The following is a 22,500-nucleotide window of genomic DNA, read 5'->3' on the forward strand; positions in this document are numbered from 1 at the left end:
AGAGAGAGAGAGAGAGAGAGAGAGAGAGGATAAAGATAGAGAGCGAGACAGATAGAAAGAGAGAAAAGTAGATAGCTAGATAGATAAATTGAGAACTGGAAATTAATATATAAATAAATCAAAATGATATATAAACAGAGAGAGAGAGAGAGAGAAAAGGAGAGAAAAAAATGACAAGATAGCGAGTAAGATGCAGATAAAGAGAGCATTTACAATAGCAAGTGACCCCGCACAGCACCATAGACGCAAGGGCCGAGGTCTACCTCACTTGGACGAACGAGGTCAAGTTAGGTGGGCGTGGCCTCGCTTGTCTTATAAAAGCTACACTATTCAAAGCGACAAGTAGTCCAACACTCAACAAACAATCAAGATGAAGTTTGCAGTAAGGCAGAGATGTTTTATTTATTTATTTTTTATAATTCCTTCTTTAAAGTATTTATTTCTTTGTGGGTTGTTTTTTGAGAATTTGGTTGGTCTCTTATTATGTAATACTATCAAATGTGCATCTAAGGCCTAAAATTTCGATAGCGGTGATATATATATTTTCCCGTACTTGCAATTTTGTAATTTTCCAAAGAGCTATTTCTCACATACTATTGGTCTTCTGACTGCTTCCTCTATTCGTTTTCGTCTCAATGCATCCACTATATTAGTAAATCAGTCATTTGCACAGTCTATTTTTCCCCAGATTGTTCTCCTCGCCCTCGTCGCCGTGGCCGCCGCCCGCCCCGGCAGCGTCTTCGACATCGACTTCGACGACTTCCACGTTGACCAGGATATCTCCAACGAGGTGGTGCAGGGAACCTACAGGTAGGAGCCTTTCCTTCCTTTGCATCCTTTGGAGTCCTTCCCTTTCCGAAACACTAACACCAAACAGCGTCAAGCCTCCTTCATATATCCTGCCTTCCCTTTCCAGCTGGACGTCCCCCGAGGGAGAGAAGTTCTTCATCAAGTACATCGCCGACGACGACGGATACCGCGTCGTCGAGTCCAACGCCGTCCCCGTCACCAACGGCGTCGCCGCCGACGGCAACCAGGGATCCTTCGTGTCCCTCGAGGATCTCTTCGACAGGAGTTAAGCCAAACCGGACCGCCGCCAACCGACCGACCAACAGGCGCCCACAACGGACCCGGTTAGACGTCCCTCCAGCGTCCCTCCGAAATCGGTCACGGCGAAGGCGATGCGGCCTCTCCCGCTCTGGGTCGCGGGTCGCTGCGTTGAGCCTGACGGCAGATGAAGTGGATTCATAGCATAATTTATTTTAATTCTTTATGTTTACTGTGATCGTTAATCGAATAAATTGAAACTTATTTCGTGCAATATTTCTATACTTCAACCTTGCTGACGTTTGATTAAAAATTTAAGTTGATTCGTATGAATTGATGGACACATGCATGAGTTGATGAATATAAAATCAAAATACCAGAAATCGGAATTTGTTCAGCAATGTTTCCACTCAAACGGTTCAGTTCTTGAGAGTCTGTTCGCAATGGCTGATCCAAAAACCTCCTGGAGGAAGCAATGCCAATAACTGATTCTTGCAGCTAGTAAGTTTGTCAGGGCCAATCCTCACATAATATTCACACAACAAATATCATATACAACGCTGATGTTATCATGGTGTTCACTAAACATTTTTTTGTTGAGGATGTTTAGTTTATCGTCATCCGGCCTCAGGTTTGGTTACGCTTGAATGTTACTTTCATACATATTTATATCTATCTATATACATATATGTTTACTTATGTCTATATGTAATTATATATGTATATATACATATATATGTATATATATACATATGATATATATTTACATATATTCATATATATGTATATATATGTATTTATATATATATATCATATAGTTATAATTCATATATGTATATATATATATATGTATATATATATGTATATATATATATATATATATATATATATATATATATATATATATATATATATATATATATATATATATATATATATATATATATATATGTCTGTGTGTGCATGTGTTTGTGTATGCATTGAGTGTGTATATGCACATATATATAATCAATTGTGCATATATGTGTAAGTGCGTGTGTTATACATACATATATATGTATATGTAAATACATATACATATATATGTATGAATATATACATACATTTTATATACATATATATAGTTATAGGTATATCTAATATACATATATATACATATATGTATACATGCATACACCCTCATGTGTATATGTATATCTATGTGTATGTATTCATATGCGAACATATATACATGTTTATGTGTTTATATATATGTGTGTGTGTGTACACATTAATTTATATACACGCAAAGGTCACCAAAGGTATATCCAGATAACAACAGCACAAAGGATTTTGAGGTTTATTGGAGGGACGCACACAATAGTAAAAATAATTTAAGAACAAATAAATACTACTAAAATTACAGCGACTTTTCGGAATCCATATTCAGATCCACACAGCGACCCGCGAGAGGCCGAATCGCCTTCCCCTTGACTCATCTATGAGGGACGCTGGAGGGACGTTTGACCGGGTCCGTTGTGGGCGCCTGTTGGTCGGTCGGTTGGCGGCGGTCCGGTTTGACTTACTTCCTGTCGAAGAGATCCTCGAGGGACACGAAGGATCCCTGGTTGCCGTCGGCGGCGACGCCGTCGGTGACGGGGACGGCGTTGGACTCGACGACGCGGTATCCGTCGTCGTCGGCGATGTACTTGATGAAGAACTTCTCTCCCTCGGGGGACGTCCAGCTGGAAAGGGAAGGCAGGATATATGAAGGAGGCTTGACGCTGTTTGGTGTTAGTGTTTTAGAAAGGGAAGGACTCCAAAGGATGCAAAGGAAGGAAAGGCTCCTACCTGTAGGTTCCCTGCACCACCTCGTTGGAGATATCCTGGTCAATGTGGAAGTCGTCGAGGTCGATGTCGAAGACGCTGCCGGGGCGGGCGGCGACTACGGCGACGAGGGCGAGGAGGACAATCTGGGGAAAGACCTTGTCGTTGGTATGATTTGAACGTAAGGATAAAAGGAAATGCAATAACATAGTTTTCTCTTCGTAACGTTGGGCAGGATAGTGAGCTGGGAAAAGCATCGATAGCGGACGATTTATGGCACAAGCTTGAGGAAGACCTGCTATACAGATCTGTTATATATATATATATATATATATATATATATATATATATATATATATATATATATATATATATATATATATATATATATATTTGTGTGCGTGTATATAAATTTGCTTTTGTATTATCGGTGGTATGTGATGTAGTCTGTACCGATATCTCTGCCACACAGGAGCAGAAATTACTACACAGTATGTTTACTGTATCTTTATACATCATTTTTCACTTAACTTACAACGAACTTCATCTTGGTTTTTGTTTGAGTGCTGTACTGCCTTGTCCCGAGCGAAATGTGGCTTTTATACGACATGTGTCACCACGCCTTCTTGACATGACCTCGATTGTCGGCTTGAACCAGATTGCGACCTGACCTTGCACGCTGCACAGGGTCAACTGCTATCAGGTAACTGTGAATATGAGGCCGTTGCCTGTGAGACGATTGCAAAAAGATTAGAGAAGACATTATGATGCAAATGTGATTCTGCTTTGATGTCTTCTTGCTGTCAAACTTGATGACGTATTTTGCATTTGTCATTTATTATCAGACACGATGAAAAGGATAGGGAATTGCAAGATAGTAAAACACGTTATCGGTGATCATGTCCCATACATGATGCTGTGATTATGAGTAATTGGCTTATTGTTATCAGCCTTAATGGATTTTAATGAACCTATATATCAGAGAGGATGACCTGAGGAATACTTAGGAAGTAAGATGTGCAAACCCCTGGCATATGAATTGACACTGAGACAAACTGAGCTTCAAACTTATATATGCTGTGACACAAGACGGATCCGCAAAACTTCCTCGTGATTACGAAACGAAAGATATATACATACATAATATATATATATATATATATATATATATATATATATATATATATATATATATACACACACACACAACAGACTATGGAATAAGAAATCACATCTTTATGAGAGAGGGGGGAAAAATCAAAGCCTTTATTAAAAATCATTTATTTAGAAAATGGTTACTTGTGTACTGATGCCACACTAACATATAAAAAGTTCATTTCATGTTTTTTCCACACTTAAATAAACAGATCTTGTTCTGGTCATTATCAGAAGGTCTAGTTTCTGAATAAATAAACGAAGATACATAAAACTACAAACAAAAACATGCAGGTATCTAAACATGCACTAGTACTTTTTTTTTTTAATTAAGCGCATTACTTGTATCTGAATCTGAATGGAAATGTTATTGCCTTAAAATGAGGTACAACAAAATCAAATGTACACATAGAATGTTAACATTGGCAACATTCTGCTCAAACATTTTCTTCTAAATCTGTAAAAATAAGTATCGGTGAAAATGAGATTTGTAAATAAATAAATAGATATATCAATTTAAAAAGATTAAAGAAACTATCTAGTCATACAACATGGTAATATAACTTTAAAGTTAAGGAACGTACAAATTCAATAAACAATGAATCAAAACAATAGAATTTTACATTGTCTATACACTCTTGCCTCCACACACACACACCAACACACACATGCAAACCCGCCCACACATATAGAGTGTAGACATCTTGATAATTAATATTGTTGCTGTGTATTTTGATTAGAAAAAAACTCCTTCCTGTGTAAAAAATACAATCACTCGTTGATATTTCAGAACAAAATCATCTATACATGTTGCATAGATGTTGATACAAGCTTTTAACTCGCAAACCGTATGAGGTATTAATATTCAAGATGGGATAGATCAGCTTTAGATTATGTGAATTCATATCGTAACAATAAGCTATTGTTAAGTTAGTAATGAACGAGGGTCATTAACGCAGGTAAGTAAAGTAAAAAATACTTTGAGTAAAGAAATCCTGCTTATTTTTTTTAAATAAATATTTAGATTTTACATTAATCATCACCCAATGGATATATTCAGGTGAAGGAAGTCGAAGTATAGGAGTAGTATAAGAAAACTGCGAATTTTAAATTTATTCGAATGACATTCACATTTTTAACAAATAAATAAATTATGCTATGAATCGACATCATCTGTCGTCAGGATCCACACAACGACCCACGACCCAGAGCGGGAGAGGCCGCATCGCCTTCGCCGTGACCGATTTCGGAGGGACGCTGGAGGGACGTCTAACCGGGTCCGTTGTGGGCGCCTGTTGGTCGGTCGGTTGGCGGCGGTCCGGTTTGGCTTAACTCCTGTCGAAGAGATCCTCGAGGGACACGAAGGATCCCTGGTTGCCGTCAGCGGCGACGCCGTTGGTGACGGGGACGGCGTTGGACTCGACGACGCGGTATCCGTCGTCGTCGGCGATGTACTTGATGAAGAACTTCTCTCCCTCGGGGGACGTCCAGCTGGAAAGGGAAGGCAGGATATATGAAGGAGGCTTGACGCTGTTTGGTGTTAGTGTTTCGGAAAGGGAAGGACTCCAAAGGATGCAAAGGAAGGAAAGGCTCCTACCTGTAGGTTCCCTGCACCACCTCGTTGGAGATATCCTGGTCAATGTGGAAGTCGTCGAGGTCGAGGTCGAAGACGCTGCCGGGGCGGGCGGCGGCCACGGCGACGAGGGCGAGGAGAACAAGCTGGGGAAAGACCTTGTCGTAGGTATGATTTGAACGTAAGGATAAAAGGAAATGCAATAACATAGTTTTCTCTTGGTGACGTTGGGCAGGATAGTAAGCTGGGAAAAGCATCGATAGAGAACGATTTATGGCACAAGCTTGAGGGAGACCTGCTATACAGATCTGTCACACACACACACACACACACACACACACACACACACACACACACACACACACATATATATATATATATATATATATATATATATATGTGTGTGTGTGTGTGTGTGTGTGTGTGTGTGTGTGTGTGTGTGTGTGTGTAAACTTGCTTTTGTATTATCGGTGGTATTTGATGTAGTCTGTACCGATATCTCTGCCACACAGGAGCAGAAATTAGTACACTGTATGTTTACTGTATCTTCATACATCATTTTTCACATAACTTACAGCGAACTTCATCTTGGTTGTTGTCTGAGTGCTGTACTGCCTTGTCCCGAGCGAACTGTGGCTTTTATACATGTGTCACCACGCCTTCTTGACATGACCTCGATTGTCGGCTTGAACCAGATTGCGACCTGACCTTGCACGCTGCACAGGGTCAACTGCTATCAGGTAACTGTGAATATGAGGCCGTTGCCTATGAGACGATTGCAAAAAGATTAGAGAAGACATTATGATGCAAATGTGATTCTGCTTTGATGTCTTCTTGCTGTCAAACTTGATGACGTATTTTGCATTTGTCATTTATTATCAGACACGATGAAAAGGATAGGGAATTGCAAGATAGTAAAACACGTTATCGGTGATCATGTCCCATACATGATGCTGTGATTATGAGTAATTGGCTTATTGTTATCAGCCTTAATGGATTTTAATGAACCTATATATCAGAGAGGATGACCTGAGGAATACTTAGGAAGTAAGATGTGCAAACCTCTGGCATATGACTTGACACTGAGACAAACTGAGCTTCAAACTTATATATGCTGTGATATAAGACGGAACCGCAAAACTTCCTCGTGATTACGAAACGAAAGATATATACATACATACCTGATATATATATATATATATATATATATATATATATATATATATATATATATATATATATATATATACACACACAACAGACTATGGAATAAGAAATCACATCTTTATGAGAGAGGGGGGAAAAATCAAAGCCTTTATCAAAAATCATTTATTTAGAAAATGGTTTCTAGTGTACTGATGCCACACTAACATAAAAAGTTCGTTTCATGTTTTTTCCACACTTAAATAAACAAATTTTGTTCTGGGCACTATCAGAAGGTCTAGTTTCTGAATAAATAAACGAAGATACATAAAACTACAAACAAAAACATGCAGGTATCTACACATGCACAACTAGTATTCTGTTTTTTTTTTTTTTTCTTAATTAAGCACATTACTTGTATCTGAATCTGAATGGAAATGTTATTGCCTTAAAATTAGGTACAACAAAATCAAAGGCACACACATAGAACGTTAACATTGGCAACAATCTGCTCATACATTTTCTTCTAAATCTGTAAAAATAAGTATCAATGGAAATGAGATTTGTAAATAAATAAATAAGTATATCAATTTAAAAAGATTAAACTATCTAGTCATGCAACATGGTAATATAACTTTAAAGTTAAGGAACATGTACAAATTCAATAAACAATGAATCAAAACAGAATTTTACATTGTCTATACACTCTTGCCTCCACACACACACACCAACACACACATGCAAACCCGCCCACACATATAGTGTAGACATCTTGATAAATAATATTGTTGCTGTGTATTTTGATTAGAAAAAAACTCCTTCCTGTGTAAAAAATACAATCACTCGTTAATATTTGAACAAAATCATCTATACATGTTGCATAGATGTTGATACAAGCTTTTAACTCACAAACCGTATGAGGCATTAATATTCAAGATGGGATAGATCATCTTTAGATTATGTGAATTCATATCGTAACAATAAGCTATTGTTAAGTTAGTAATGAACGAGGGTTATTAACGCAGATAAGTAAAGTAAAAAATACTTTGAGTAAAGAAATCGTGCTTATTTATTTATTTATTTTATTAAATAAATATTTAGATTTTACATTAATCTTCACCCAATGGATATATTCAGGTGAAGGAAGTCGAAGTATAGGAGTAGTATAGGAAAACAGCGAAGTAATTTTAAATTTATTAGAATGACATTCACATCTTTAACAAATAAATAAATTATGCTATGAATCGACATCATCTGTCGTCAGGATCCACGCAGCGACCCACGACCCAGAGCGATATCGGAGGGACGCTGGAGGGACGTCTAACCGGGTCCGTTGTGGGCGCCTGTTGGTCGGTCGGTTGGCGGCGGTCCGGTTTGGCTTAACTCCTGTCGAAGAGATCCTCGAGGGACACGAAGGATCCCTGGTTGCCGTCAGCGGCGACGCCGTTGGTGACGGGGACGGCGTTGGACTCGACGACGCGGTATCCGTCGTCGTCGGCGATGTACTTGATGAAGAACTTCTCTCCCTCGGGGGACGTCCAGCTGGAAAGGGAAGGCAGGATATATGAAGGAGGCTTGACGCTGTTTGGTGTTAGCGTTTTGGAAAGGGAAGGACTCCAAAGGATGCAAAGGAGGGAAAGGCTCCTACCTGTATGTTCCCTGCACCACCTCGTTGGAGATATCCTGGTCAATGTGGAAGTCGTCGAAGTCGATGTCGAAGACGCTGCCGGGGCGGGCGGCGGCCACGGCGACGAGGGCGAGGAGAACAATCTGGGGAAAGACCTTCTCGTAGGTATGATTTGAACGTAAGGATAAAAGGAAATGCAATAACATAGTTTTCTCTTCGTAACGTTGGACACGATAGTGAGCTGGGAAAAGCGTCGATAGCGAACGATTTATGGCACAAGCTTGAGGAAGACCTGCTTTACAGATCTGTCACACACACACACACACACACACACACACACACACACACACACACACACACACACACACACATATATATATATATATATATATATATATATATATGTGTGTGTGTGTGTGTGTGTGTGTGTGTGTGTGTGTGTGTGTGTGTGTGTGTGTGTGTAAACTTCCTTTTGTATTATCGGTGGTATTTGATGTAGTTTCTACCGATATTGCCACACAGGAGCAGAAATTACTACACTGTATGTTTACTGTATCTTCATACATCATTTTTCACATAACTTACAACGAACTTCATCTTGGTTGTTGTTTGAGTGCTGTACTGCCTTGTACCGAGCGAACTGTGGCTTTTATACGACATGTGTCACCGCGCCTTCTTGACATGACCTCGATTGTCGGCTTGAACCAGATTGCGACCTCGTACCTGGCCTGACCTTGCACGCTGCACAGGGTCAACTGCTATCAGGTAACTGTGAATACGAGGCCGTTGCCTGTGAGACGATTGCAAAATGATTAGAGAAGACATTATGATGCAAATGTGATTCTGCTTTGATGTCTTCTTGCTGTCAAACTTGATGACGTATTTTGCATTTGTCATTTATTATCAGACACGATGAAAAGGATAGGGAATTGCAAGATAGCAAAACACGTTATTGGTGATCATGTCCCATACATGATGCTGTGATTATGAGGAATTGGCTTATTGTTATCAGCCTTAATGGATTTTAATGAACCTATATATCAGAGAGGATGACCTGAGGAATACTTAGGAAGTAAGATGTGCAAACCCCTGGCATATGAATTGACACTGAGACAAACTGAGCTTCAAACTTATATATGCTGTGACACAAGACGGAACCGCAAAACTTCCTCGTGATTACGAAACGAAAGATATATACATACATACATAATATATATATATATATATATATATATATATATATATATATATATATATATACACACACACAACAGACTATGGAATAAGAAATCACATCTTTATGAGAGAGGGGGGAAAAATCAAAGCCTTTATCAAAAATCATTTATTTAGAAAATGGTTACTTGTGTACTGATGCCACACTAACATATAAAAAGTTCGTTTCATGTTCTTTCCACACTTAAATAAACAAATTTTGTTCTGGGCACTATCAGAAGGTCTAGTTTCTGAATAAATAAACGAAGATACATAAAACTACAAACAAAAACATGCAGGTATCTACACATGCACAACTAGTATTCTGTTTTTTTTCTTAATTAAGCACATTACTTGTATCTGAATCTAAATGGAAATGTTATTGCCTTAAAACTAGGTACAACAAAATCAAATGCACACATATAGAACGTTAACATTGGCAACATTCTGCTCATACATTTTCTTCTAAACCTGTAAAAATAAGTATCAATGAAAATGAGATTTGTAAATAAATAAATAAATATATAAATTTTATAAAATTAAAGGAACTATTTAGTCATGCAACATGGTAATATAACTTTAAAGTCAAGGAACATGTACAAATTCAATAAACAATGAATCAGAACAACAGAATTTTACATTGTCTATACACTCTTGCCTCCACACACACACACCAACACACACATGCAAACCCGCCCACACATATAGAGTGTAGACATCTTGATAATTAATATTGTTGCTGTGTATTTTGATTAGAAAAAAACTCCTTCCTGTGTAAAAAATACAATTACTCGTTGATATTTCAGAACAAAATCATCTATACATGTTGCATAGATGTTGATACAAGCTTTTAACTCGCAAACCGTATGAGGCATTAATATTCAAGATGGGATAGATCAGCTTTAGATTATGTGAATTCATATCGTAACAATAAGCTATTGTTAAGTTAGTAATGAACGAGGGTCATTAACGCAGGTAAGTAAAGTAGAAAATACTTTGAGTAAAGAAATCCTGCTTATTTTTTTTTTAATAAATATTTAGATTTTACATTAATCATCACCCATTGGATATATTCAGGTGAAGGAAGTCGAAGTATAGGAGTAGTATAGGAAAACTGTGCGAATTTTAAATTTATTCGAATGACATTCACATTTTTAACAAATAAATAAATTATGCTATGAATCGACATCATCTGTCGTCAGGATCCACACAACGACCCACGACCCAGAGCGGGAGAGGCCGCATCGCCTTCGCCGTGACCGATTTCGGAGGGACGCTGGAGGGACGTCTGACCGGGTCCGTTGTGGGCGCCTGTTGGTCGGTCGGTTGGCGGCGGTCCGGTTTGGCTTAACTCCTGTCGAAGAGATCCTCGAGGGACACGAAGGATCCCTGGTTGCCGTCGGCGGCGACGCCGTCGGTGACGGGGACGGCGTTGGACTCGACGATGCGGTATCCGTCGTCGTCGGCGATGTACTTGATGAAGAACTTCTCTCCCTCGGGGGACGTCCAGCTGGAAAGGGAAGGAAGGCTTCATGAAGGAGGCTTGACGCTGTTTGGTGTTAGTGTTTCGGAAAGGGAAGGACTCCAAAGGATGCAAAGGAGGGAAAGGCTCCTACCTGTAGGTTCCCTGCACCACCTCGTTGGAGATATCCTGGTCAATGTGGAAGTCGTCGAAGTCGATGTCGAAGACGCTGCCGGGGCGGGCGGCGACCACGGCGACGAGGGCGAGGAGAACAAGCTGGGGAAAGACCTTGTCGTAGGTATGATTTGAACGTAAGGATAAAAGGAAATGCAATAACATAGTTTTCTCTTGGTGACGTTGGGCAGGATAGTGAGCTGGGAAAAGCATCGATAGCGAACGATTTATGGCACAAGCTTGAGGAAGACCTGCTTTACAGATCTGTCACACACACACACACACACACACATATATATATATATACACATATATATGTGTGTGTGTGTAAACTTCCTTTTGTATTATCGGTGGTATTTGATGTAGTTTGTACCGATATTGCCACACAGGAGCAGAAATTAGTACACTGTATGTTTACTGTATCTTCATACATCATTTTTCACATAACTTACAACGAACTTCATCTTGGTTGTTGTCTGAGTGCTGAACTGCCTTGTCCCGAGCGAACTGTGGCTTTTATACGACATGTGTCACCACGCCTTCTTGACATGACCTCGATTGTCGGCTTGAACCAGATTGCGACCTCGTACCTGGCCTGACCTTGCACGCTGCACAGGGTCAACTGCTATCAGGTAACTGTGAATATGAGGCCGTTGCCTGTGAGACGATTGCAAAATGATTAGAGAAGACATTATGATGCAAATGTGATTCTGCTTTGATGTCTTCTTGCTGTCAAACTTGATGACGTATTTTGCATTTGTCATAGATTATCAGACACGATGAAAAGGATAGGGAATTGCAAGATAGCAAAACACGTTATCGGTGATCATGTCCCATACATGATGCTGTGATTATGAGTAATTGGCTTATTGTTATCAGCCTTAATGGATTTTAATGAACCTATATATCAGAGAGGATGACCTGAGGAATACTTAGGAAGTAAGATGTGCAAACCCCTGGCATATGAATTGACACTGAGACAAACTGAGCTTCAAACTTATATATGCTGTGACACAAGACGGAACCGCAAAACTTCCTCGTGATTACGAAACGAAAGATATATACATACATACATAATATATATATATATATATATATATATATATATATATATATATATATATATATATACACACACACACAACAGACTATGGAATAAGAAATCACATCTTTATGAGAGAGGGGGGAAAAATCAAAGCCTTTATCAAAAATCATTTATTTAGAAAATGGTTACTTGTGTACTGATGCCACACTAACATATAAAAAGTTCGTTTCATGTTTTTTTCCACATTTAAATAAACAAATTTTGTTCTGGGCACTATCAGAAGGTCTAGTTTCTGAATAAATAAACGAAGATACATAAAACTACAAACAAAAACATGCAGGTATCTACACATGCACAACTAGTATTCTGTTTTTTTTTCTTAATTAAGCACATTTCTTGTATCTGAATCTGAATGGAAATGTTATTGCCTTAAAATTAGGTACAAGAAAATCAAATGTACACATAGAATGTTAACATTGGCAACATTCTGCTCAAACATTTTCTTCTAAATCTGTAAAAATAAGTACCCATGAAAATGAGATTTGTAAATAAATAAATAAATATATAAGTTTTATAAAATTAAAGAACTATCTAGTCATGCAACATGGTAATATAACTTTAAGATTAAGGAACATGTACAAATTCATTAAACAATGAATCAGAACAACAGAATTTTACATTGTCTATACACTCTTGCCTCCACACACACACCAACACACACATGCAAACCCGCCCACACATATAGTGTAGACATCTTGATAATTAATATTGTTGCTGTGTATTTTGATTAGAAAAAAACTCCTTCCTGTGTAAAAAATACAATCACTCGTTGATATTTCAGAACAAAATCATCTATACATGTTTCATAGATGTTGATACAAGCTTTTAACTCGCAAACCGTATGAGGTATTAATATTCAAGATGGGATAGATCAGCTTTAGATTATGTGAATTCATATCGTAACAATAAGCTATTGTTAAGTTAGTAATGAACGAGGGTTATCAACGCAGATAAGTAAAGTAAAAAATACTTTGAGTAAAGAAATCGTGCTTATTTATTTTAGATTTTACATTAATCATCACCCAATGGATATATTCAGGTGAAGGAAGTCGAAGTATAGGAGTAGTATAGGAAAACTGTGCGAAGTAATTTTAAATTTATTAGAATGACATTCACATCTTTAACAAATAAATAAATTATGCTATGAATCGACATCATCTGTCGTCAGGATCCACGCAGCGACCCACGACCCAGCGCGATATCGGAGGGACGCTGGAGGGACGTCTAACCGGGTCCGTTGTGGGCGCCTGTTGGTCGGTCGGTTGGCGGGGGTCCGGTTTGGCTTAACTCCTGTCGAAGAGATCCTCGAGGGACACGAAGGATCCCTGGTTGCCGTCAGCGGCGACGCCGTTGGTGACGGGGACGGCGTTGGACTCGACGACGCGGTATCCGTCGTCGTCGGCGATGTACTTGATGAAGAACTTCTCTCCCTCGGGGGACGTCCAGCTGGAAAGGGAAGGAAGGCTTCATGAAGGAGGCTTGACGCTGTTTGGTGTTAGTGTTTCAGAAAGGGAAGGACTCCAAAGGATGCAGAGGAAGGAAAGGCTCCTACCTGTAGGTTCCCTGCACCACCTCGTTGGAGATATCCTGGTCAATGTGGAAGTCGTCGAGGTCGATGTCGAAGACGCTGCCGGGGCGGGCGGCGGCCACGGCGACGAGGGCGAGGAGAACAAGCTGGGGGAAGACCTTGCGTAAGTATGATTTGAACATACAAATATGAGCAAATATAATATATATATTCTTGTGGGCAACGAGAGTAAGGACAAACTGGTAGAATCATCGAAATGTGTGACATACAGATCCAACAGTAATATATATATATATATATATATATATATATATATATATATATATATATATATATATATATATGTGTGTGTGTGTGTGTGTGTGTGTGTGTGTGTGTGTGTGTGTGCGTGTGTGTGTGTGTGTGTGTGTGTAGATATATAAATATAAATATATAAATATATATACATAATATATATATATATATATATATATATATATATATATATATATATATATATATATATATATATATATATATATATATATATATATATGAACATATACATGCACACACACACACACACACGCACACATATGTATGTGTGTGTGTGTGTGTGTGTGTGTATTTACACATCTATGTGTGTGCGTGTGTATACGTGTTCTTCTATTAACCAGTAAAGGCACAACTACAAACTGAAACAGTAGTGACGTCTTTCTTCACCGCTACCTCTACCACACAAAAGAGTAAACATTACTGCACATTATTTTCATCTTTATCTTCATACATCATTTTTCACATAACTTACAGCGAACTTCATCTTGATTGTTGTTTGAGTGCTGTACTGCCTTGTCCCGAGCGAAGTGTGGCTTTTATACGACCTGTGTCACCACGCCTTCTTGACATGACCTCGATTGTCGGCTTGAACCAAATTGCGACCTCGTACCTGGCCTGACCTTGCACGCTGCACAGGGTCAACTGCTATCAGGTAACTGTGAATATGAGGCCGTTGCCTGTGAGACGATTGCAAAATGATTAGAGAAGACTGATGCAAATGTGATGATGCTTTGATGTATTTTTGCTGTCAAACTTGATAACGTATCTTGCATTTGTCATTTATTATCAGAGAGAATGACCTAAGTTTAGAGAATTGTAAAATATTAGAATAACACTTTATTGGTGCTCATGTATCATGAATAATGCTGCGATTATGATTTTTGGCATATGAACCTATATGTTTTTTATGCACTTATGACATAACAGAGATGATGACCTGAGGAAAACTTAGGAAGCAAGATGTGCAAACCCCTGACGTCTGAGTTGACATTGAAAGAAACTGAACTTCAAAGTGATATTTAAACACAAGACAGGGAATGCAAAATTTCCTCGTGATGTCGGAAATAAAGAAAAAATAAATACGCAGAGAACTCACATTGGAACAAAAAATCGCACCTTTCTGACAAACTTCCAGACAAACAAGACCATTTAGAAAACGGTGTCTAGTGCAGTGGTGCCAGACTGACATACAAAAAGCCTGTTCTGAATTTCCTCACGTCTAAACAAATTAGAAATTTTGTTCTGCACATAATATCTTTTTTTCTGACAGATGAATAGAAAGATAAACAGACACAAACAGACACATACACAAACTGTACTGTACAATTTTCATTATGCGTGATAATTAGAAGCTAATTCGAGATGTATATTACCATAAAATAAGATATGACAAAATCACGCCAGTAGTTATAGAACTGTCACTGTCATAAATCTACTGTACCATAGGTTTTCAAAAAACACAATTAAAAAGAAAAACATTAATTAGTCATAAAACAAACAAAAACATCGCTTAAAAGAAACTAAGGAACATGTTCAAAATCAATAGATAATGAATATACATGGTTTATATACTATCTTACCTTTATAATACTTACAAATACATGGACACTCACGCATACGTGTGTACACACACACGCACACACACACACACACACACACACACACACACACACACACACATATATATATATATATATATATATATATATATATATATATATATATATATAAATATATATATTTGTATGTGTTTGTGTGTATGTATTTATATGTATACAATATATGTCTTGATATACATGTGTATATAGTATATATATATATATATATATATATATATATATATATATATATATATATATATATATATATATATATATATACGTGTGTGTGTGTATATATGTATATATATAGTATATACACATATATATGTGTACATATTTATGTATATATAGGACACATACACACACACACACACACACACACACACACACACACACACACACACACACACACACACACACACACACACACACATACACACACACACACACACACACACACACAAACGTATATATATATATATATATATATATATATATATATATATATATATATATATATGTATATATACATGCATATATATTTGTGTCTGTGTGTGTGTATACTACACACACACGCACACATATATATGTATATATATATATATATATATATATATATATATATATATATATATATATATATATATATATGCATATATATGCATATATATGCATATATATATGTATTTAGTATATATATGTATATATCTCTCTATATATATAGTATATACATTTGTATATGTACACACACACACACACACACACACACACACACACACACACACACACACACACACATATATATATATATATATATATATATATATTTATATATATATATATATGTGTGTGTGTGTGTGTGTGTGTATAAATATGTATAGTATATGTGTAAATTCATTTGTACAAAAAAGGTAAGTAAGTGAAAATGCACACATCTGGGTATCTACAGAGCGAACTGCCACAAATCAGCCTAACCCCCACTTAGCAATCGACCAAGTCTTGAACGTAATCCTGGCGATGGCGTGGCCCGGGCCCGGTATCTGTTTCACTTGAGGGACTTTTATTTTTTAGATTCGAGTAAAAATGTATATGACAAAATGCTAATATTTGTTTACTTATTTGTTCCTGAAGATGTATGTGGTTTTGTCTGTACAGAGCCATTTAATTTTACGCAGAATTAACAAAACAGAACGTAGATTTCTTGTTGATTGATATCATTGTTATCTATATTGACTAGAAAAAAATTCTTCTGTCTAAAGATTATACAGTCACCCAGTGGGCTTTGTGGCAAGTTAAGTTATTTGTATATTTGATATATAAGGGTTGATATTTTGTGAGGATCTGACTCTGCAAGCCTTTTGATATACAAACTGTATGAAAGATTTATAGTCGACCTTTGTGTTTTTTCTGCTTTTGATTTCGTGTAGTTTTTTCGGTGTTGTTGCATACCTTGGAAGATTTTTGGATCAACCACTGCGAACAGATATCCATGAGTCCAAAACACACCGAGGATAGGTTTCTGCATTTGAGTTACCGTGAATATCAAACGTCTGTTGAAACACGTGTGTCGAGTTTCTGCAAAAAATACTGATCCTACATTTTTTTTTTTTTTGGGGGGGTTTGCGTTATCACGGAAGGTACTTATAAAGACGTGATATATTATATGGATACATATAACAAGGAATAGTTGATAAGTTAGTGATGAGTGAGAGTTATAAACGCTGCTAAGAAAAGTAATAACTGCTTTCAGTGAAAGATGCTAAGCCACGACTATTTTGATTTCATATTGATTATCAACTAACGGATACATTCATGTATTTATGAATGTATACGAATCAATTTGAAAAATATATTTTACTCCCGATTCGGACGCGAAGGAAGTCGAGGTGTAGGAATACTGTGCAAAGTAAGTTTAAATTTATTTGAATGACATTCACATTAATAACAAATAGATAAATAAATTATGCTATAAATCCACTTCATCTGCCGTCAGGCTCAACGCAGCGACCCGCGACCCAGAGCGGGAGAGGCCGCATCGCCTTCGCCGTGACCGATTTCGGAGGGACGCTGGAGGGACGTCTAACCGGGTCCGTTGTGGGCGCCTGTTGGTCGGTCGGTTGGCGGCGGTCCGGTTTGGCTTAACTCCTGTCGAAGAGATCCTCGAGGGACACGAAGGATCCCTGGTTGCCGTCGGCGGCGACGCCGTTGGTGACGGGGACGGCGTTGGACTCGACGACGCGGTATCCGTCGTCGTCGGCGATGTACTTGATGAAGAACTTCTCTCCCTCGGGGGACGTCCAGCTGGAAAGGGAAGGAAGGCTTCATGAAGGAGGCTTGACGCTGTTTGGTGTTAGTGATTTGGAAAGGGAAGGACTCCAAAGGATGCAGAGGAAGGAAAGGCTCCTACCTGTAGGTTCCCTGCACCACCTCGTTGGAGATATCCTGGTCAATGTGGAAGTCGTCGAAGTCGATGTCGAAGACGCTGCCGGGGCGGGCGGCGGCCACGGCGACGAGGGCGAAGAGAACAATCTGGGGGAAGACGTAAGGGTGAGAGGAAGTGCAATAACATTCTTTTCTCTGGGTGAGGCTGGACAGAACAGTGAGGTGGGAAAGGCATCGATGGCGAACGATTCATGGTATGGTACAGCAATTTTTACACTGTATATCATTTACAAACACACACACAGTATGTTATATGATGTATATAAGGTCAGAAGAGCAGGTCAGAATCGCTCATTCATATGCTATTTTAGACACCTACAACGAAATACGAAAACCTGAATCATTCGTCAATTATAATGTCTGGTGTATTCTTCAGTGGCATTCACGCAAACTAAACAATAAGAAAGCATTACTTTATGCATTGTGTATTTCTCCCTATAACTACTCTTTTCACAAAACTGCCATATGCACCAGTGACTTACAGCGAACTTCATCTTGATTGCTGTTGAGTGTTGTACTGCCTTGTCCCAAGCGAATGTGACTTTTATACGGACCTCAGTGGCCACACCTTCCTGACATGACCTCGATCGTCTTCTTGAACCAGACCTCGGCCTCGTACCTGGCCTGACCTTGCGCTTGCTCTGCTATCAGTTGTAAATACAAGGTCGTTTTCCGTTGGATAATTTCGGAACACCTAAAAAGACGTTTGCTGTTTTTTTTTCTCTTTTCTTTTTTAAACATAGTTTTGATTATCATTATTAGATGGTTTTCTGTTTATATACTTGACTTATTACGCATTTATTATCAAATGATGATTTCAAGAATGTGTAATATTGTGCAAACCTCTGACACTTGAGTTGACAGTGTAATCAACTGGCCTCTAAACTAATGTATATATGATATACTTTAGTGGTTAATTACGTAAATGAGAAATGACATGAAAAAGTTGCACCCAAAAGAATTATGAAAAGAAGCGGCGTTATAATCTCAGATTTACGTTTATCTATCTTTTTCCACATATTTATTATAAATATGTGGAATATATGAGCAAAAAGGAAAATCCATATTAAAAATATGCACACACATTCACACTGTTTCACACATACACTGATACCAACACACAAGCTCCCATTCACTACTCGCAGTGAAATATTCAATTTTTAAGAAAATAAAAAGTCCTATGGATATAAGCCTTTTTTATATTGATTTATTGAGCGATATCGAGAGAGCTTGTGCCACAATGATATTCAAGGATCCCGTTTTCCTATATCTAAATAAACAGGAAATCTTATTCTCTACCTCATAAAAGATATGTAGATGGATGATATGATATTAATAGACATATAATGAGATAGTTTGATACACGCAGACATGCAGACACGATCACACATATGCGTACAATGATACATATATATGGTGTATGTATCCGTTATGTTAGTCGTATCCGAAATTGATTTGGGATGAATTAAGGAATGAGAAAATCTAATTCATAAATACAGACTACTTTCATTGACAAAGATTAGTTAAACCAAAGACAAAAAGAAAGGCAGAAGGAAGGAAAGAAAGAAAGAAAGAAAAAAACAAACAAACTGCAATCAGATAGGCCAAACATTAATAAAATTAATTAAGAAAAATATCTAACTTTCAATGAAAAGAATTACTAGTCATATAAGATGAAGATAAAGTACGGGCTGTCAAACACACATACATTACGTATCTATGTATGTGTTTACATGCATACATATAAACACACACACACACACACACACAAACACACACACACACACACACACACACACACACACACACACACACACACACACACACACACACACACACACACACACACACATATATATATATATGTATATATATATATATATATATATATATATATATATATATATATATATATATATATATATATATATATATATATGCATTCACATAAACACACACATATATTTGTGCATATATATTTATATATACATATACATACACATCTATATAAACACATACAAATATATATGTGTACACACACACACACACATACACACACACACACACACACACACACACACACACACACACACACACACACACATATATATATATATATATATATATATATATATATATGTGTGTGTGTGTGTGTGTGTGTGTGTGTGTGTGTGTGTGTGTGTGTGTGTATGTGTATGTATACAGTGAACCCTCGCTATAACGCGGTTCACCTTTCGCGTTCTCGCTGCTTCACGGATTTGTATTGTGCATTGTGTTCTGCATTCTGATTGGCTAAACAGTCTCTCTGCTTCTTCTCTACCTGTGTGTCAATAACGTTACGGTTTAATATGTACATGTATGTAAACAGCTTGCCAAATTTAACTTTGCAAATTTTCTCTATCACGCGAAAAACGAGGGTTCACTATATACATACATAAACAAATGTATATGTATATATATACATATATATATATATATATATATATATATATATATATGTTTGTGTGTGTATACATATATTTATAGATACACACACACATATGCATACATACAAACATACATACATACATATATTTGTATATATATGTATTTATATATGTATGCATGTATAAGTATATAATATATATATATATATATATATATATATATATATATATATATATATATATATATATATATAAGCACACACACACACACACACACACACACACACACACACACACACACACACACACACACACACACACACACACATATATATATATAGATAGATAGATATAGATAGATAGATAGATAGATATACACATATATATGTATTGTCATATATGCGTATGTATACACACAAACACTCACACACATATATAAACACACACACACACACATATACATATAGACACACACACACAAGTTCTAATCAATGTACAAACGCATCGATTTGTAAGTAGCGTACATGTTATAAGCTATTTTGTGAGGCTGGGATTCCACTAACATAAAAATATATATTTTTTCTGCTTTTGATTTCAGGAATTTCATTGGCATTCAAACTTCGCCTGAAGGATTTTGGACCAAACATTGCAAATTGATTTTCAAGAACAGAGGCAACTGAGGCTAAGCACTACAGATGGATTCCATTGATAAGATATAGACTGTACGAGTAACAGACCGACGTCGTAACAGTAGACAGCCAACATTAATGTGTTTATGACGAAAGATACTCCATCAGCAGTAAGAAATAAAAAGTACTTTGAAATATACTTAACTTTGAGACTGTTTATATGTTTTGATTTATATAATTGGTTATCATTCTATGAATACAATCATATAGCCATGGATATGTATGACAATATGTATGATTTTACAGTTTTAAAAGGAAAAGTATGGAAATTCTATCTTTAAATTTATTTAAATAATTTATATTAAACAGAAATAAATTATGCTATGAATCCACTTCATCTGCCGTCAGGCTCAACGCAGCGACCCGCGACCCAGAGCGGGAGAGGCCGCATCGCCTTCGCCGTGACCGATTTCGGAGGGACGCTGGAGGAACGTCTAACCGGGTCCGTTGTGGGCGCCTGTTGGTCGGTCGGTTGGCGGCGGTCCGGTTTGGCTTAACTCCTGTCGAAGAGATCCTCGAGGGACACGAAGGATCCCTGGTTGCCGTCGGCGGCGACGCCGTTGGTGACGGGGACGGCGTTGGACTCGACGATGCGGTATCCGTCGTCGTCGGCGATGTACTTGATGAAGAACTTCTCTCCCTCGGGGGACGTCCAGCTGGAAAGGGAAGGCAGGATATATGAAGGAGGCTTGACGCTGTTTGGTGTTAGTGTTTCGGAAAGGGAAGGACTCCAAAGGATGCAAAGGAAGGAAAGGCTCCTACCTGTAGGTTCCCTGCACCACCTCGTTGGAGATATCCTGGTCAACGTGGAAGTCGTCGAAGTCGATGTCGAAGACGCTGCCGGGGCGGGCGGCGGCCACGGCGACGAGGGCGAGGAGAACAAGCTGGGGAAAGACCTTGTCGTAGGTATGATTTGAACGTAATGATGAAAGAAAATGCAATAGCATACTTTTCACTTGGTGACGTTGGACAGGATAGTGAGCTGGGAAAAGTATCGACAACAAAACGATTTATGCTATGGTACAGCAATATTCAACTGTATATCATATACAAACGCACACACAACGTGTTATATGATGATGCAGACAAGGTCAGAATCGCCCATCTATTTGCTATTTTAGGCACCTACGAGATACGAAAACGAATCATTACTCTGTTATATCTGACGTATTCTTCAGTGGTATTCACAATACTA

The 22,500-nt window shown here is 37.8% G+C and overlaps 8 protein-coding genes across 8 annotated transcripts in view; 1 reads left to right on the top strand and 7 right to left on the bottom strand.

The window, feature by feature from the left end:
• Positions 1–264: 264 nt before the first annotated feature.
• Positions 265–1,312, top strand: LOC113806732 (cuticular protein 47Eg). The gene is made up of 3 exons (XM_027357894.2): positions 265–382; positions 689–810; positions 917–1,312. The coding sequence occupies exons 1-3, from the start codon at positions 371–373 to the stop codon at positions 1,077–1,079; spliced, it is 297 nt and encodes a 98-aa protein (XP_027213695.2). The 5' UTR covers positions 265–370; the 3' UTR covers positions 1,080–1,312.
• A 1,060-nt stretch (positions 1,313–2,372) lies between these two features.
• Positions 2,373–3,428, bottom strand: LOC138863628 (cuticular protein 47Eg-like). The gene is made up of 3 exons (XM_070128433.1): positions 3,389–3,428; positions 2,878–2,999; positions 2,373–2,771 (listed from the first exon to the last, which is right to left on the bottom strand). Exons 1-3 carry the CDS (start codon positions 3,398–3,400, stop codon positions 2,609–2,611), a joined length of 297 nt encoding a protein of 98 aa, XP_069984534.1. The 5' UTR covers positions 3,401–3,428; the 3' UTR covers positions 2,373–2,608.
• Positions 3,429–5,106: 1,678 nt separating this feature from the next.
• LOC113806722 (cuticular protein 47Eg-like) lies at positions 5,107–6,212 on the bottom strand. The gene is made up of 3 exons (XM_070128434.1): positions 6,157–6,212; positions 5,606–5,727; positions 5,107–5,499 (listed from the first exon to the last, which is right to left on the bottom strand). Exons 1-3 carry the CDS (start codon positions 6,166–6,168, stop codon positions 5,337–5,339), a joined length of 297 nt encoding a protein of 98 aa, XP_069984535.1. The 5' UTR covers positions 6,169–6,212; the 3' UTR covers positions 5,107–5,336.
• Positions 6,213–7,905: 1,693 nt separating this feature from the next.
• Positions 7,906–9,003, bottom strand: LOC113806723 (cuticular protein 47Eg). Its single transcript, XM_070128211.1, has 3 exons — positions 8,937–9,003; positions 8,373–8,494; positions 7,906–8,266 (listed from the first exon to the last, which is right to left on the bottom strand). The coding sequence occupies exons 1-3, from the start codon at positions 8,946–8,948 to the stop codon at positions 8,104–8,106; spliced, it is 297 nt and encodes a 98-aa protein (XP_069984312.1). The 5' UTR covers positions 8,949–9,003; the 3' UTR covers positions 7,906–8,103.
• Positions 9,004–10,680: 1,677 nt separating this feature from the next.
• On the bottom strand, positions 10,681–11,781 carry LOC113806729 (larval cuticle protein 65Ab1-like). The gene is made up of 3 exons (XM_070128210.1): positions 11,652–11,781; positions 11,180–11,301; positions 10,681–11,073 (listed from the first exon to the last, which is right to left on the bottom strand). Exons 1-3 carry the CDS (start codon positions 11,724–11,726, stop codon positions 10,911–10,913), a joined length of 360 nt encoding a protein of 119 aa, XP_069984311.1. The 5' UTR covers positions 11,727–11,781; the 3' UTR covers positions 10,681–10,910.
• A 1,608-nt stretch (positions 11,782–13,389) lies between these two features.
• LOC113806726 (cuticular protein 47Eg-like) lies at positions 13,390–14,717 on the bottom strand. The gene is made up of 3 exons (XM_027357890.2): positions 14,620–14,717; positions 13,857–13,978; positions 13,390–13,750 (listed from the first exon to the last, which is right to left on the bottom strand). Exons 1-3 carry the CDS (start codon positions 14,629–14,631, stop codon positions 13,588–13,590), a joined length of 297 nt encoding a protein of 98 aa, XP_027213691.2. The 5' UTR covers positions 14,632–14,717; the 3' UTR covers positions 13,390–13,587.
• Positions 14,718–17,654: 2,937 nt separating this feature from the next.
• Positions 17,655–18,748, bottom strand: LOC113806724 (cuticular protein 47Eg-like). The gene is made up of 3 exons (XM_027357887.2): positions 18,673–18,748; positions 18,156–18,277; positions 17,655–18,049 (listed from the first exon to the last, which is right to left on the bottom strand). Exons 1-3 carry the CDS (start codon positions 18,682–18,684, stop codon positions 17,887–17,889), a joined length of 297 nt encoding a protein of 98 aa, XP_027213688.2. The 5' UTR covers positions 18,685–18,748; the 3' UTR covers positions 17,655–17,886.
• A 2,829-nt stretch (positions 18,749–21,577) lies between these two features.
• LOC113806730 (cuticular protein 47Eg) overlaps positions 21,578–22,500 on the bottom strand; it is a 1,135-nt gene continuing 212 nt past the window's right edge. Inside the window, exons 2-3 of the mRNA XM_027357893.2 lie at positions 22,068–22,189; positions 21,578–21,961 (exon numbers count right to left, since the gene is read on the bottom strand). Of these exons, the coding sequence (XP_027213694.1) occupies positions 21,799–21,961; positions 22,068–22,189 (285 nt within the window). The 3' untranslated portion in view covers positions 21,578–21,798. The remainder of the gene's footprint in view (positions 21,962–22,067; positions 22,190–22,500) is intronic.

This window comes from Penaeus vannamei, chromosome 12, assembly GCF_042767895.1.
Source record: "Penaeus vannamei isolate JL-2024 chromosome 12, ASM4276789v1, whole genome shotgun sequence".
In the NCBI taxonomy this organism is placed as follows: Eukaryota; Metazoa; Arthropoda; class Malacostraca; order Decapoda; family Penaeidae; genus Penaeus; species Penaeus vannamei.

Coding starts and splice junctions, on each gene's coding strand:
- LOC113806724 (XM_027357887.2), bottom strand. Junction 18,050..18,155: donor GTGGTGCAGGGAACCTACAG/GTAGGAGCCTTT, acceptor TTCCCTTTCCAG/CTGGACGTCCCCCGAGGGAG.
- LOC113806722 (XM_070128434.1), bottom strand. Junction 5,500..5,605: donor GTGGTGCAGGGAACCTACAG/GTAGGAGCCTTT, acceptor TTCCCTTTCCAG/CTGGACGTCCCCCGAGGGAG.
- LOC113806729 (XM_070128210.1), bottom strand. CDS start 11,726: ATGTCGTATAAAAGCCACAGTTCGCTCGGGACAAGGCAGTTCAGCACT. Junction 11,302..11,651: donor CAACCAAGATGAAGTTCGTT/GTAAGTTATGTG, acceptor GTCTTTCCCCAG/CTTGTTCTCCTCGCCCTCGT. Junction 11,074..11,179: donor GTGGTGCAGGGAACCTACAG/GTAGGAGCCTTT, acceptor TTCCCTTTCCAG/CTGGACGTCCCCCGAGGGAG.
- LOC113806723 (XM_070128211.1), bottom strand. Junction 8,267..8,372: donor GTGGTGCAGGGAACATACAG/GTAGGAGCCTTT, acceptor TTCCCTTTCCAG/CTGGACGTCCCCCGAGGGAG.
- LOC113806732 (XM_027357894.2), top strand. Junction 811..916: donor GTGGTGCAGGGAACCTACAG/GTAGGAGCCTTT, acceptor TTCCCTTTCCAG/CTGGACGTCCCCCGAGGGAG.
- LOC113806726 (XM_027357890.2), bottom strand. Junction 13,751..13,856: donor GTGGTGCAGGGAACCTACAG/GTAGGAGCCTTT, acceptor TTCCCTTTCCAG/CTGGACGTCCCCCGAGGGAG.
- LOC138863628 (XM_070128433.1), bottom strand. Junction 2,772..2,877: donor GTGGTGCAGGGAACCTACAG/GTAGGAGCCTTT, acceptor TTCCCTTTCCAG/CTGGACGTCCCCCGAGGGAG.